This window comes from Urtica dioica, chromosome 9, assembly GCF_054948205.1.
Source record: "Urtica dioica subsp. dioica isolate 48M chromosome 9, U.dioica_male_clone48M_v1_H2, whole genome shotgun sequence".
Lineage (NCBI taxonomy): Eukaryota > Viridiplantae > Streptophyta > Magnoliopsida > Rosales > Urticaceae > Urtica > Urtica dioica.
Window position 1 is genome coordinate 28,895,137 of NC_142764.1, and position 16,453 is coordinate 28,911,589.

The 16,453-nt window shown below is 36.2% G+C and overlaps 2 protein-coding genes across 2 annotated transcripts; both read left to right on the forward strand.

Annotated features, from left to right (window-relative positions):
- Nucleotides 1–4,399: 4,399 nt before the first annotated feature.
- LOC149386598 (CASC3/Barentsz eIF4AIII binding protein) lies at nt 4,400–9,512 on the forward strand. The gene is made up of 12 exons (XM_089625539.1): nt 4,400–4,638; nt 4,719–5,207; nt 5,756–5,858; nt 5,985–6,202; nt 6,291–7,096; nt 7,345–7,456; nt 7,716–7,826; nt 8,126–8,181; nt 8,262–8,307; nt 8,505–8,724; nt 9,004–9,074; nt 9,175–9,512. Exons 2-10 carry the CDS (start codon nt 4,735–4,737, stop codon nt 8,530–8,532), a joined length of 1,953 nt encoding a protein of 650 aa, XP_089481665.1. The 5' UTR covers nt 4,400–4,638; nt 4,719–4,734; the 3' UTR covers nt 8,533–8,724; nt 9,004–9,074; nt 9,175–9,512.
- Nucleotides 9,513–12,756: 3,244 nt separating this feature from the next.
- Nucleotides 12,757–13,056, forward strand: LOC149386599 (beta/delta-urticatoxin-De2a-like). Its single transcript, XM_089626535.1, has one exon. The coding sequence runs from the start codon at nt 12,757–12,759 to the stop codon at nt 13,054–13,056; it is 300 nt and encodes a 99-aa protein (XP_089482661.1).
- The last annotated feature ends 3,397 nt before the right edge of the window (nt 13,057–16,453 follow it).

The window sequence follows — 16,453 nt, forward strand, 5'->3', positions numbered from 1 at the left end:
CGCCGCGTAGCACGTCTTGTCCAACTTATAGCCTACGGTTTTCCCCAACATAAAGCCCATCAACATCACCACTCCTATTGTAATTCCCTTCATCTTTTATGACCTTCTTTCTTTCTTTCTTTCTTTCTTTGGCTAACGCTATTTAAATGCCAATATTTTGACTCCACATGAGACTTTTGGTTAAAGTTTTTCGTGCCAAACTAAGTTTAATATCAGCCATGTGGTCCATGCATGTCCCTTTTCATTTAGTGATCCCGGATTTTCACGTATGCAAATCTATAGGTTGTAATTAATTGTCGTTGTTTATTGCATGAGATCCTGGATTTTCACGTAGTCAATGTTAACTTTAGATTGCAAGATAATGAATTCGGCATTGAATCATATAAACCTCTGTATAATGCATGTTAAATTAGCATAAGACTACCACGGCGACTTACATTTATTACAAGAGATTGTGCAGCTATCAATTATAATTATCATATTTAAATTTGACCATTGTTGTCGATGCAAACGTTAATATAATTAAGGCTTTGTTAGATCTTAAAAAAGCAAAAGTTTCTGGTGCGCTTCGTAATATTGTAATTACTGTCGTATAATTTCAGGAAAGGTTTTTGCTATAATTTTGAAAGGGAAAAAAAAAATTCACATCAAAATTGAATTTAGGCTATCAAGTTCGTGTTTAACATAGTGATATCTAAACTCACCACCTGTAAAATATAGGTCGTTGGTTCAATCATCACCGACCACAAATGTCTTTCAAAGAAAAGGTTTATGTTAGACACCCGCCAATACTCACTGTCAGACTTGATAATAGTTTTTGTCGGGCCGAGATCATGTGGGATATGCACTTGCCTAAGGCACCAACCAGACACGAAACTAGATGAGGCACAGATGGAGTATAGCCCCCCCTTTAATTAATATATATATAACCAACGCCCAATTATCACTTTATTATATATTATTAAAAAAAAGTTATTGTGATTATACCGTTACACTAATGTTGATAATCAGCGCATCAACAATTGTGAGCCTGAATAACATTAATTCCCCATAAAAAAAATAGCCTCAGGTTTTAAATTTACAATTTATTGAATAATTAAACTGCCCAAATGTGGAGATTTGTTAAATAGTCAACTTTTTATAAATTTTAAATAAATAGTTATTATGATAATGTGATATTGTTTGGACGTTTTTAGTATTTTTATCTATATTCTTGGAGTTTGATTGTAATAATCAATTATTAATGTTTTTTTTATTTGTTAATAAAATTTTGTACGTGATTATTTACTTAAAATTTAACAAAGATTGACTATATGATAAAACTTGAATTTTCATATAATTAGATAATCGAGAGAGACCTTAAATTTAACTTGAGCCCCTGAATATGACAGCGTTCTCCTTGTTACAGATCAGTGATGTATAGAAGAATTTCACAACAGCGAATCATTTATATTTGATTTTCTTATGCTATATATATTGTTCATGTGTTACTTTTCAAAAGATTAGTTACTTCGGTTTGTTTTAATTTACACACAAAAACACATAATTTATCATTCACACACAGCAATAAGTACTCAAACACATGTATAGTATTTAAACAAACAAAAACTCACACTAATTTTCAAGAGGTCATTTTGATAATTTAATATCATGATAGTTTTGGTTTAATAAATTATAATGAATGATAATGCAACCGACGCTGAGAGAGAGAGACTCTTCATCCTTTATTACAACAAAAATAACTATAGATAGATGATCAAAAGTACTGCTCCTTTTTGTATTTGCAAAGACCACCGAAACACTGCGTCACTACTACACAAGGCTCCGTCTTCGCTAAATCTGTCACTCGCACATAAACAACAAGAACACGCGTTACCAAAAAAAAAAATTATAACAAAAAATATATTCATAAGAATATATATATATATATATATATATATATATATATTATATACGCACCGTCGTAAATATGGGAGCAGCATCGCGTAGTGCAATTCCAGGCACAAGGCATGGATAGCATTTCTTGTAGCGCCTCTCGAACCTTCGAACCTTCTTCATGTTCTTACCCATTTTTCTCATATACTCTCTGCCTGTGTCTCTGTGTGTGTGTGTGTGTTATTTATAGGCTAATTCTCTTAGTGTGTGATGTGTTTGTTTGAATAGAACGACTCTGGTTCAATTGCTCGCATTTAATGACTATCGACAACCGTCTCCATATTCTAGCCAAATGTTACGTTGGAATTGCCTTTGATTTATTAATTAGTGCGTACAGTAATATTCTTTGTACTCTTGCGAGAAGGGAGAGAGAAATGTTAAAAAGTTTCCTAATATAATATAACCTATAGGAAGTTCAAAGTCAACACTCTCAGTTATGAGTGGTGTACAGTGCAGTAGTAACCTGGAACTGGAAACAAAATTATGGCTGAAACTATGCATGCAACTGCAAGACTGTCAATGGTGACCCTCCTGAATTTATAACGCTATGGGACGCGCGTTTTATGTTTAACGTACCATAACCAAAAATATCCTTAATTTGACTAAAAAATGAAAATGTGAAAAAACAAATATGTGGAAAATCAAAAGTTTGGAACTTGGAAGTGAATAATTTTTTTTAGGGATGGTATTTTCTCATTTATTTTGTTGGATTTGTTAAAAGAATGGATGAAAAAAAAGTAAAAAAAAAAAAAAATTCTATTTTCAATTTATAACTTGTTTCCACTAGAGATTAGTATATTAATATTGTCACACCAAGTTATACTATGGACTAAATTACGTATACATATTTACCCATAAAAAAGTTAATAATTTTTTTGTTTTTTTTAAATAAATGTAAACTAATAATTAAATAAAATGATGACATTATTTATTTTGATTGAATGAACACCAAGAGAAACGCCAAAAAAAGGACAGAGGATCCGAATTCGGAGAAGATAGAGATCAAGCAATTAACTGAAAAATCCCAAAGCGGTCCAAGGAAATAAGCTATTGACGGTATAAAAATTAGACAAGCCAGAGACAAACGAAGCTCGGAGGAAAGCACTCTAGCGTCATTTGATGTTGAATATGGAAAGAAAAAACATACACTATGTCAAGCGAAAAAAAAAACATGAACGATAAAATGCCCGAAGCAAAAGTGGCAACATGAATAACATTAAGGACTGGGGGCATATGCCCCCGTCCTCAAACTTTTTATAATTATAATTTTTACTTTCATTTTTTTTATATAAGAATTATATTTTTAGTTTTTTATTAATTTTTTTTTGCATGTGCCCTTCTAAATATTTTTTAAACGTCTCTTATAAATTTAAGAATATTTTTTTTAATCAAATTTGCCTTCTTTGGATGATTAAAAAAAATATTCTTAAATTTATAAGAGACGTCAAATCAACATCAACAAGATGAACAATTTTTAATCCCATAGCAAAGTATTCTAGGGTTCACATTTGAAGAACCACTTGGAGATCATCATCCCCGAGATGGACTGTCAATTGATTTAATAACTTAGGGGGAAAAATAAGATAATACCACCATCTATGTGAAATTAGGTGACATTTTTTATTCATTTAAAATCGAAGATAAAGATAAAAGAGACTAACTCACTTACAACCATATATATCAACCATATTATCCTACATTTACACAAAATTTAACATTAGAAAAGCAAATTAGTTTGACAACTTTTTTTTTTTTTTTTTTTAATGGAGCATGAAAATCTATGACCACCAAAAATGAAGCAAGCGTGTTTAAATATCTAAAATTATTATTTTTTCGCTCAAATAGTACACTAAGGATACAACAGTTTTCTAAAATAAAAACGACACTTATTAGTAATCAATCTACGCATGGTTTTTGTCACGTGCAAAAACTTCTAACCAAGCAGACCACAATCGCAACAAATAGTAGATTAAAGAAACGACAATTTTTCATAACAAAACGGCAGCTTTTTAAAATAAAACGACACATATTGATTAGTAGTCAATCTATGCATGGTCTCTGTCACGTGCAAAAACTTATAACCAAGCAGATCACAATCACAACAAATAGTACATTAAGGAAACGACAGTTTTCCATAAGAAAACGACAGCTTTCTGAAAGAAAACGACACATTTTAATTAGTAGTCAATCTACGCATGGTCTATGTCACGTGCAAAAACTACGCAACAAATAGTACATTTGGGAAACGACAGTTTTTCGTAAGAAAACGACAGTTTTCTAAAACGAAACGACACGTATTAATTAGTAGTCACGTGCCAAAACTTCTAACCGAGCAACCACAAAATACAATCTCACACGTGTCAGAACCCTGACCAATCCGACGGTACTGCTCAAAAACTAGATATTCCTACGATTCGTCCTCAAGAAAGATTTTTAATAAAATAATTTTAATAAAATAAATCTTAAAGCCAGTCAGTGTCTTCCAATTTCCAATGACGAAATACCCCCAAAATCCTAAAAGCCCTTAGGATTATCTCCCTCTTAAAATCTAGGGTTTGGCGAGGAGGTTCCCCAGATCCCAGCCAAGAACCAAGATTTATCTCCATTTCTAGGGTTTCGATTCCCGCGAAATCTTTCGGGCGATTTTCTGTTCTCTTCGGTTATCCAATTTGATTTCTTCGCGAGGAAGGTTCCGATATTTTGGTAGAGACTTTGACCAATTGATCTTATCCTGTTTCTTTCCGTCGGTGTCGAAATATCACAATTTTTTTTGGGGGATTCAGAGATTTTTAGTCTGCGATGGCGACAATTGGCGCGGAAGATTTGGAGTACGACAGCGATCCGGAGGAAGCGAAGCTGTCGTTGGCGATGCGGAGGCGTGAGGCGAGCGACGACGAGGAAGGCGAGGGAGGCGGAGAGAAGCCGAGGGCGGATCGGAGGGTTCCGATTCACTCCGACGAATCGGACGATCAGGGCGGTGCTGCGGAGTACGAGGAAGAAGAAGATGAAGATGAGGAGGAATTGGTCTTGGAAGACGAAGAAGAGGCCGAGATTGAGGAAGAAGAGGACTGTGGGCCCGGCCAAGTGGATGACTCCGTCGGCGTCGCCGCCGCAAAGGAGGTCGGAGACGGAGATGGGCTTCCGCCGGAGGAAATTGCGGAGGGCGAAGGAGAAGAGGGGAAGAAGGAGAACGAGCCCTTTGCTGTCCCGACCGCCGGAGCCTTTTACATGCACGACGACCGGTTCAGGGAAAGCTCCGGTGGTCGCCACAGGTATATAAATCACTGCTCTTTGTTGGTATTTTTAGGACGAGAATGTTGTACCTGTAGTGGTACTATATGACTACCATGTTTTGTTCGTTTTTTTTTACTTAGTTTGATTCATATAGTTTTAGCGGTTGGGTTTCGGGTTGAGTACCACTAAGCTCGCCATCATGTTGTCTTTTTGCTTGGAACAAATTTGAGAATGTCGTTTCACGGTAGAGCATATTTGGTTGTGAGATTGTGTGGGCATGACTTTCATAAATTTCAGTTTAAATACATGATCTATTGGATAAATGACCTCCCAAACAGTTAGTCTCTGTAAGTGTCAAATGTAATTGTCTATAGTTTCTCATGACTTGCTGGGTATTAAAGTATTTGCATTGTGGGTGTGTGTGCCAGTACCATTTGTGCACCTTTAAGAGGTCGCTTTTCTGGTATATTGTTAGATGGCTCGTAGAACGCAAAATATATATATATATATATATATCATTTATTTATTCTGAAGTTTAAGCAAGCTCTGCTGTTAGTTTGATGCTAAGACTGTCCTTCAACAATAGGAGAGCTCAAGGTGGCAAGAAGCTCTGGGAGTCCAGGGATGACAAGAAGTGGGGTCATGATAAATATGAAGAGATATCTACTAGTGACAGGCGGTTTCAGGAGGTATTCAAATTCTGACTGTGCACTGTTTTTTTTTTTTTTTTTTTAAATTATTTTTTTCGTCTTTTATCTTCTATTTTATCAACCTTACTTTCTTTCGATGTGTTCAATATCCTGTGGAAATATCAGGGGAGGTCTTCCAAGGGAAATTTTCGTGGTCGAGGAAGAGGCAGAGGCGGTGAGCGTGGGTTTGGTAGGGGAAGCCGGCCTAAAGCTTACAACAACAACAACGCTGCTGATAATTCTAATCCTATCCAAGGAACTAGGAGTTTGAGAGGGAAAGGACAGAGAAAGTATGAACCTGCTATGAAGAATAACGTTCATCAACCTTCGATGCAATACAAACAGTGAGTACCAAGGACAATCGTTGCAAATTGAAACTAGTTTGCATGATTTTTCGAATAACAGGGTGTTCTTTTTCGTTCTTATTTGTAGATCGGGGAAGTCTAATGAGAAGCCTTCAAATGCTAATTCAGCAAGAGCTTTCACCCCAATAACCAGCTCAGAATTTGAGTCAGCTCCTGCTAGATCTAATGCGTTTGCATCAAGCTTGAATTCTGCTTCTCCACCTTTTTACCCATCAAACTCTTCTACAAACGAGATCAGCTTTACTCAAAAGAGGGATGGTCATTTTGGAAATGCGAACAAGAACTTCCGTTCACCTTCTGGGGATGGTGCATCGCAACGGGGAAAGAACACAGCCAACTCTATTGGTATGGACAAGCTCAACATCAGAGACTCCACAGGTCCAGCTGCTGCGAAATCATCGAGTAACATGCACAATTCATCTTCTGGAGCGACAAATGCAACACAATCCAGGGTTCACGGGAGGAATGGAATCCCGCCTCAGATGGCGTACCAACCTGCTTCGCACAATCAGAACACAAGAGGTTCTCTATCAGCACATCCACGTGCTTTCCAGCGAGTTCATGCTCAGGGCCCTGGACAAGCCTCCGTGCAACCACCTGCTCAGCAGCTGGGACACCGCCCGGGTAGCGGATCTCAAGCTTCTCCTCCGCAAACAGCTCTATCCATAAATTCGTTTGAATCGGGAGACGTGGATTTGCCTTCTGAGGCCAGCAAATCTAAAACCGCTATTGTTGCAAAGGGAAAAGGTGTTGTTCAAGGTAGCGGAAGGGGTTCTGTTATGTATGGTGGAGCTCAGGTTATTGGAACCACTGGCAACATGCCCGGTGCCCATGGAGATCAGAACTTCCCTGGGGCTCCGACCTTTCTTCCAGGTAACTTTTCTTGTGACATTTTGCTCGCTCTAGGTTCTTTTTGACTAAATAGTTAATTGACTGCCATAATTCTGTAACTTGAGAAGAGAACCAAGATGCAATAATTTCCCTTTTGGGGCCACATGGTTTATAGTATTACTGAAAACAGCTAGGTTTTAGACATATTTTTGAATGTCATGTGGATCTAGAGGATTTAGTAGTCTTATCTTGTCGAGTATATGCGAGCCTCATACGAACTTGTATTTCAGTGATGCAATTTGGAGGGCAGCATCCTGGTGGAATGGGGGTTCCTGCGGTTGGCATGGCATTTCCTGGATATGTTGGTCAGCCACAAGGTCGTGGAAATACAGAGATGACATGGTATTGCCTTTCTCACCACTCCAAACACATCTATTTTCCTCGATCTTATCGATTCATTGTGTAATTTGTCCAGTCTTGGATCTCGAATCTCGGTAGGTGTAGTTAGTGATTCTGTAGCAGTATGTGGTGGTGCAGTTATTTTATAGCGTCATCCTTTTTCTGTTCTCATATCTCTGCTCGTTGCTTGAAAGTTTTCGATAAAACACAGCGTCCGAGAGTTCTACCTTTAACTGGATAGTTATTTTTTTTTGTTTTCCAGGTTACCTGTTTTAGCAGGTGCTGCGGGTGCATATTGTCCACCTTATATTCCTGTTGATGGGGCTTATCATGCTCGCCCATCAGGACAGTCATCTTCAGGAAGTGTCTCAAGGTTGGTAATGTAGTGAGTTAGTTATAAGGGTATTGTTTTCCTTTTGTCTGTTATGTGTCTTACACTTGATTTAAATGTTCCCACCAAAGTAACGACATATATAAGTTAAGTTGATGCTTGAGTTGTTCCAAGTGGGTATTTTTGTGTTTAGTGGACTTTTTCTCCCCCACTTTATCTCTTTTTTTAGTGCAAATTTTGTGATGGGTTGATGTTCAATTCGAGGTTATTCTTGTAAGTAGTGAAGTTTGATACCTTGTTAATCCTCCTGTTCTAATTTTTATTTTTTCTTTCCTATTCAGCAAAGAAAATAATACGACTAAAGCCGATAGTGAATGGAAGTCTTCACAAAAGCCTGGTACGAACATTAATTAATCTTCAGCCTCTCTTTTTCAATTTGTAATGATATGTGTGTTGACACCATTTCTATGTGTACAGAAATTGTTAATGACGAGTTTGGGCAGAGGCAAAACAAACCTCGTAGGCAAGTTGATAAACCCATTTCTTTCATGAAGATACTTTGATTGCTTTGCTTATTCCTCCAATTTTCCCCTCCCCTCCATAGACAAATTGAAGAAAAAAAGAAAAAAAAAAGGCTGATTCTGTAAAGAGTAGTGGACTTAACAAGTTAAGCGTGTCATCATAATATGGCTTCTAAAGCTTTTGTGGTTGGATTTGCAGATATTCGGAGATGAACTTTGGCCAATGAAGTGCTTAATTAGGGGAACGAGCTTTGTTTGAATAAAGCAGATTTGTTTTGACCGAATAAGACTTTGTGTTACTTTGGGATTTTGGAAAATTCTGGGTTGTGGTAAACTGGTATCTCAGGCTTTCCTCTAGGTCCTCTGTGTTATCCAGCCTTGGAGCATTTGGGACAGCAATGTGTACCAACATATTTTAGGTATTTGACCCTCTGTTTTTCTCTCGTCTCTAACATTTTATTTTAATTTCGTCATTATTACGTTGAAATAGTTTATTACATTGCTCCATGGATCAATAATATCAATGATCCTAGTATCAGGCTTACACACAAGAGAGAGAAGAATATTAGTGTGTTGATCAATAAAGCATTAGCTGTTTTATATTTACCATTTTTTTAATACATATTCAAAGGTTTGCTTTTTTTTAGAAAACTCGAAAGTCACGCAGTATTTGATTTGTTGTCTATGTTTACTTGTAGTTTTATAGGGAAAACACCTGCTCAACTTAAGATCAACACTGTGGCTTGACGGGTGGCACTACATCAATGCGGTACGAACATGAACACGTATTTTGAACTATGATATCACATTCCAAACTCGATAAAAGTATGTGCGAAACCTCTTATGTCATTGGCCTTCTATGTACTCAGGTTTTCTTGTGGCTTGGTTTTCTTGAAGTGGAGCTCGTGAACATGTCGACCGGGCTTCCTTTGATCTATACCCAAAATAAATCTAAAAAAAAAGATGAAAAATAAAAAAAAAAGGTGCAAGAATTAAAGTGCATAGCTATTATCTTTATGAAGTGTTCTCATCTGTTTAGTTTTCTTCTAAGAAATGATGATGCAATTGTGTTTTTTTTCTATTTGGTGCTATTCTTTTTCTGCTGCCTTTGTGGTCAGTTAGTAGTTTTGCTGGTTCTGCATTGAAAATATGTTTGATGAAACAACTTATTTACTGGGATAATATTTTGAGAGGTATTAGAATTTGACGTGATCGTGAAACTTTCGGTGCAGTATTGAGTGACTTGGCTAAAGTCGTGACTTTGCTAGAAAACAGAAATCTTAATCACTAGATATAAGTGGTAGTCTGTTATTTGGAGATGTCGATAACTAGCGTCAAACTCAAATGTATCTCTGTTCTTTTAAATCTCAAATGTAGAAAGGAAATAAAGCCATTTAATGTAAAATCCTTGAATAGTGATGCCCATCGCTTTAAGGGGGTGAGTTCAATTCTCACCGGCAGCAAATGCCTTTAAAAAATGTAAAATCCTTGAAAAGAAGTTTCGGTTAGGACAGATAGGTGGTATTTAAGAATATATAAATTTTCAAACTATTGGCTATCTTTCAAAATTCCAAGCTTTATTTATAGTTCGTATTATATTTATATAGATTTAAAAAATAATTTTAAGCAGTAACATTAATTAATAATATGATGATATATATTATATTAAACCAATAATAACAAGTGATAATAAAAATGATAATAATATGACTATGTACGTAAGTTAATTATAAGTTACAAGGTGTAAATAAAATATAAACTAGCAGTATTATAACTAAGAACAATGATGTTATATTGATAATCATAATACCAATAATTTTAAGAATAATTTATAATAATTATAAGTAAAGTCGAGAGATCTGAGAAATATTGCGAGAGTGGTAAGAGTTAAGATCAGTATGGTCCCGCCTTTAATTATATGACCACTAGTACAGACATATCTGAAATTTATATTTCAACTTGTACTTTGTGTTTGTATATAGCCGTTCCAGAGTCACATTAAAAGGCTCGTTTTATGCATAGCACCTGCAAGTTAGAATTGAGGATTTTTTTTATCGGGTGATGTAGCTAAATAACCGATTTAAAGTAATGAAAAATAGTCAAAGGTTTATCTTAATTGAGTGAAATAGCCAAAATGTGTAGCAAGTTGGTTTCAAAAAAAATTTTAAACTCAAGATTAATTTTTTTGAAAGCGATAAATTGTTTATAATAATCGTCAAAAAATTTAATCTTGACTATAAAAAAAAAATTTGAAAACGTAAATTTGGCTATTTTACTGAAAAGTTGAAACTTTGACTATTTTGCTAATCAATAAGTTTCAAATGACTATTTTGTACCATTTTTCTCTTTTTTTAGGGCGACACTTTAAAATTAGCGTCGAGTTACCGCTAGATCATACTAGATACCGCAATTAGAATTGGGTTGAGAACTTGAGAAATGAATATTTTTAACATTACAAATGCAATACTCAGTTGGGCATTTGAGCTTGATATTGAAGAATACCTGCCCCAGAAAAAGTGGGTGGGAAATAAATATAAAGTAGAACCCTATGTCATGGGGCATGCCATAGATGTCGTCAGGCCTGGTCCAATTATAAAGGTCGTGAAGTAATTGCTTTAGCCCACTCATTACTCAGCTCACAACAAAATAAACTCACCTTAGCTCGGTACAATAGTAAACAAAAAAAAAAAAAAAAAGAAGAAGAAAAAAACAGTAAAATAACGCTACACCCATAAAAGCTTCTTAGCCAAGTAATCTCGTAAAATTGTAAGACCCGAAGGTTAAAAACCCGTTTACTCTAATTAGTTAAATTTGTTACTCCACAACGTTATGATCTGTTTTAAATTTTTTTTTTTTTTTTTTTTTTTTTTTTTTTTTTTTTTAATTTCACGGATTTTCTATTGAAATTGGGTAAAAATCCATCAATACAAGAGAAAAACACTTTAGTACATAAAATACCTCAAACCTAAGTCGAAGTGAAACTAACACTAAGTTCCAGTATCGCACATTTTGTGCATGCTTTCGACAAGAGTAAGAACGACAAGCACAATAATCGAGCACACATAGAGCTCTTTAAACATAACCAAAATTGGGGTGGTTGATGGAAAGATCCACTCAACCTTGGTCGATGACCATGGAGAAGATACCTCTTCAACCTGTATAGAACAAAACTTAACAGGAAATCCACAACGAGATAGTGGACGACGGCTAATCCGTCTCCAAAATAAACCAAGCCAAACAAAACGAAACAACAAAATAAAAGAGTCACAACTCCTTTTAAAACAAACAAAAAAACTCGAAATAAAAATCAAATATGTCACCGAAGTTTAATAGACAACCTCGCAAAGTTTAGCAACATCGTCCCCGTTGCCGAGAGAAGCCTCACCACAGCATCATCGAAACCACACCGCAGAGTCCCCGTCGCCGGCTTCGGGAAGCTACGCCACAGCTCCGCCGCCGAGGATTGTCGCCGCACCGACGCCGTCATCGAGGAGTCACGCAGCGACATCGTCGCCATCACCGAAGATACACACCGCACAACTGCCATAGCTGACGAGCCACGGCACGAAACCATCATCGACAAACCTGCAGCAACACCGTCAAGCTCCGTTATCGTCTTTCTACCTTCGGTAACGATTTGCACCTCCTCCCCCAGGACCGAGAGACGTCCAGCCGCGGCCGAAATCGGTCCCAAGGGAGAAAGATAGTAGATTTAGATTTGAAGAAAGAAAACCAAAAGTTGTTGTTGTTTCTGTTTCTGTTTTTTGTTTTTTGTTTTTTTTTTTTTTGAGAGAGAGAAAGATGCCTTTACATCATTTGATCTGTTTTAACTTTAAAGTAGACAACAAACTTATTATTTAAAGTGCAACAATGACAAAACGGTGATTAAAAAAACATGAAGACGTTGATTCTTTAATTATCATTATCAGGATGTATATAGTTTTTTATTCGTTTTTTATTCACTTATCTATGTTGTTTCCTTATTTCTATTTACATTTTTTTTTTGTCTTTTTAAAAAAAAAAAATTTGTTGCTTGATTATTCGTGCTAAAAAAATATCAATATTAAAAAAAGATTTTGTTGTTTCTTAGAATTTTTTTGTTGTTGCTAAAAGCATTATTTTGAATTTCGCTTTAGGCCTTAAAATATGATAAGCCGGCCCTGGATGTGATTCATCAGAACACCCCAGCTATGTCCTCTGTACACAATAATGCCGACGCCTTGAAGCTCCTTATAATTAATGCATGGATAATCTTGTATTAATTTTTTGCAGGATTGGATGGACCCAAAGTAGTTGGAGGGTAATAATGTAATTATGTATGGATGTCTAGATGTTTCCTTGAAGCACTATAAATAGAGAGCTTCCACAACGCATATTCCTCACTACTCGATCAGAAAGAAACATCTTATAAATACACGTTGAGAGATATTTAACACGCAGAATAGTAGAGAATGGCGATGAAGAGTGCGGTTCTTGTTTTGGTGGCGGTGGTGGCGCTGTTGGCTGCTTCGTCGGCTTCCGGCGATCGCGGCATCGACATTCAGAATATCATGAACTTGGAGGAAGCAAAAGAAGCCCAGACTGTGACGCTGAGCATCGGGAATCGGAAGATGGTTCACCTTCTGACCTTGCCGTGGGACCACTGCGTCCCGAAGGGCGATCCTTGCGGTGCACTCGACTGGTGTTGCGGCTCGCTGACATGCACTGGTCTCCTTCCATACCAGAAATATGTGTACGGAAAATGCCAGTAAAACAATAAGCATGCATGCACGTACGTACGTATTGCAACAACGTAGCTAGCTAAGACTATATCCACCACCCTGTGGCTGTATATTATATATAGCCACTAATATTATTATAATAAGGTGATATGAAGCTAGCTACTTCTATCTACTGTTATTGTTGTTTGCGTGCATGTATGTATCTCTATGTTTTTGTTATCTAAGTTGAATTAAGCAGTGTGCTTCTTCTATCTACTGTGAAACACGTTCTTGAGTCTTCGATTTGAATTCAGTATGCGTATGATCTTGATATCAGCTTTATTAGGGGTGTACGAAAAATTGAAAAAATAGTAAATTGAGCTCCACCACTAATTTTGAAAACTATCTAGTCGAGTTAAAAATGATTTTTTTTTTTAAACCGATCTTACAAAGTCTAGTCCCGTTTCAAATATTAAAGTCGCAATTCTGACTTACTAGATAGGCTCTAAAATTTATGATTCTTTCATTTATTTTAGAGTTTCTGTGCATTTTTTTTCTTGGTAAAATGTTAATTGGGGCATGTTAAAATATAAATAAGAATCGATTAAAAACCAGACGACAACGATCCAGATAGTGCTAAAATGTGTTTGTTTTATTTTCTCATTTAGCCCCAAACCAGAATGAGTTTTTCAACTCATTCACAATGATTATGGATCCGATTTAGGGGACTTGTTTGGACAAGACTTAATTATGCACACCCTTGATATTTTACAAGGATTGTTGCAGACAATCTCAACTCTACAAGTTCAACTATAATCGATGACCTAGGTTGTGCTATACATCCTGGTGGTCGAGGCTCTAGGTTGTGAGACTACGATTGAACTGGTAGCAGTCTTGTCAGTTTACAGGCTGGCATGTAAGTTTTTAAATTATTAATACAAGATCAGAGCAATTAGCGGTCTTATCGATCTACCAAAAAATGAGTCTGTGGTGTAAACTATCACCAGCAATGATAAAATACTGTGTTATACATTATTGCTAATAAAATGCATAACTACATCGTGGTGTGGCCAAGCAGATTATTACACGTACATGAAACATGTAAAGTAATTACAAAATCCGACTAATTAATAGTCTCATCTATCTACGATATAGGTTAAGTAGATATCGATATCTAAGTGCCAATAAAAAGATACAACTAATAGCATATCAACTAAACAATTCTAAAACTATTTAACAAATGCTATGAACCTAAAAAATTTAAACGTGCTTGATTATCTAAAACATATATAATTGATTCATACAAGAACTATACCTATTATAAGAGTACAAACATATCATAATAATATCATAAAGCAGTCATTCAAGAATGAGAAGTACAACTAATACTTTAAAAAAATTGTTTTAATGTAGTAATCGAAAACTGCAAATTAATGACCAAGTATTCCAAAAATAATAAGAAAACTACCCATTTGATGTGTGAAGACTTTGGTTTCGGTTGCCACGTTTCTTTCTCTGATGAGACTATATTTTCGAAGAAGGAAGTTTCAATGTCTCTTTTCAGACAAAGCATGAGTCCAAAAGAAGTGGCAAATAGTGGGGTGAGCGTAACTTCCCAGATTTATCCTCAACTATATCCTCAAATATATGTTGGAGACCGTTAAAATTTTACCTTTCCCTAGAAATATATACTTTGGCTCACTGAACTTAAATTTTTTTTTTTTTTTTTTTTTTTTTTTTTTTTTTTTTTTTTTTTTTTTTTTTTTTCAACCTCCAAGTTCTTTAAACTAGGTGATCTATCTATAATGACATGCAACGTGCAAAACATAACTTCTACACTTAGAAAGTTTTTTTTTTTTTTTTTTTTTTTTTTTTTTTTTTTACAATTTGAGTTTTAAAATATTTTTGAAATAAGATATATAGATATGAATATATTTTTTGTGATGAAGATTTATTTTAATTAATTTTTTTGTCATAAATATGTATGTATATTATATGTATGTCTATTATATATATATATATATATATATATATATATATATATATATATTAAAATTTAAGAAGTGAGTTATTTTTTTGAGTACAGCAATATGATATTTTCTTATACACTAATTAATATATATAGGTCCCTTGTCTTCTTGTAAACAATTAATACGAGAGCATCAATAAGTGAAGTGTCCCACTATCAACCGTATATGAAACCTGTTGTCTGTGTGAAATGCGGATATAAATGCATCAAATTTCAAATAATCTATTACCCGTCACTAACTTATATATTATATGTTACGATTTACAAAAACTAGATTTTCCCTTCAATGAAAATGTTTAAATCAGTGGTTGATCATATGTATATATTTTGAAAAGGAAGGTTTAAAACACTACTACAAATTTAATTTTCTAATGCGAAAGGGTATTAGGTGCGATATGTCTCACCTAATACTATCCGGTGCGATAAGTCGCACCTAAAAATTTCAAAAATTTAAGCGGACTTAAAATCCCTCAAGTTATTTTCACTGTCTGTAAATTGAAAATTAATTTTTTTTTAACTTTCCGGTGCGACATGTCGCACTTAATACCCATTTAAGTGCGACTTGTCGCTCCCAATAGAGCAACAGGTGTGACATGTCGCACCAGATATCATTAAAAATTCATTTTCCTAATCTTATCTGGTGCGACAAGTCGCACCCGATAAGAGCAACAGGTGCGACATGATAGCAACAGGTGCGACATGTCGCACCGGATTTTAGGTCAGGTTATAAGAACGATTTCCTTCTTCTTCTTCTTATTCTTCTTCACAACCGCTGAAAAAAATTTCTGAAAATTTTCTTCTTCTCCTCGTCCTGCACGCTCGCCGTCGCCCCTCCTCCTTACCTCTACGCTCCCTTCCTCCTCACCGCCGAGCCTAGATAAGCTCTCTCACTCTCTTTCTCTCTAGCTAACTCACTCTCTTTCTCCGATCTCTCGGCCGACAACCTCATCCCCAGCCACCGTGCATCGCCCCTCCTCGTTGCCGCCCCTCCTCCTCGTCGCCGAGCTTAGGTAAGCTCTCACACTCTCTTTCTCTCTAGCTAACTCACTATCTTTCTCCGATCTGTCGACCGACGGCCTTAGTCCTGGCCACCGCGCGCCGCCCTTCCTCGTCGCCGGACCTCAGCCTTTCGCTCTCTCTCGTTCCTCTGCTCGCCGCCCCTCCTCAGCCCTCGCCATCTCAGCCTCTCACTTTCTCTCGTTCCTCTGCTCGCCGGCCTCGCCCTCCATCTCACTCTTTTTTTGAGATTTTTGGAAGCAAAATAGGTGCGACTTTGGTTGCGACATGTCGCACCGAAAAGTGTCGCACCTAATGCGTGACACTTTTGGGTGCGACATGTCGCACCCAAAACCTTTAGTGACGGACTTTCAGGTGCGACATTGTCGCACGCGAAGAACTTTCAAGTGCGACATTATGGGC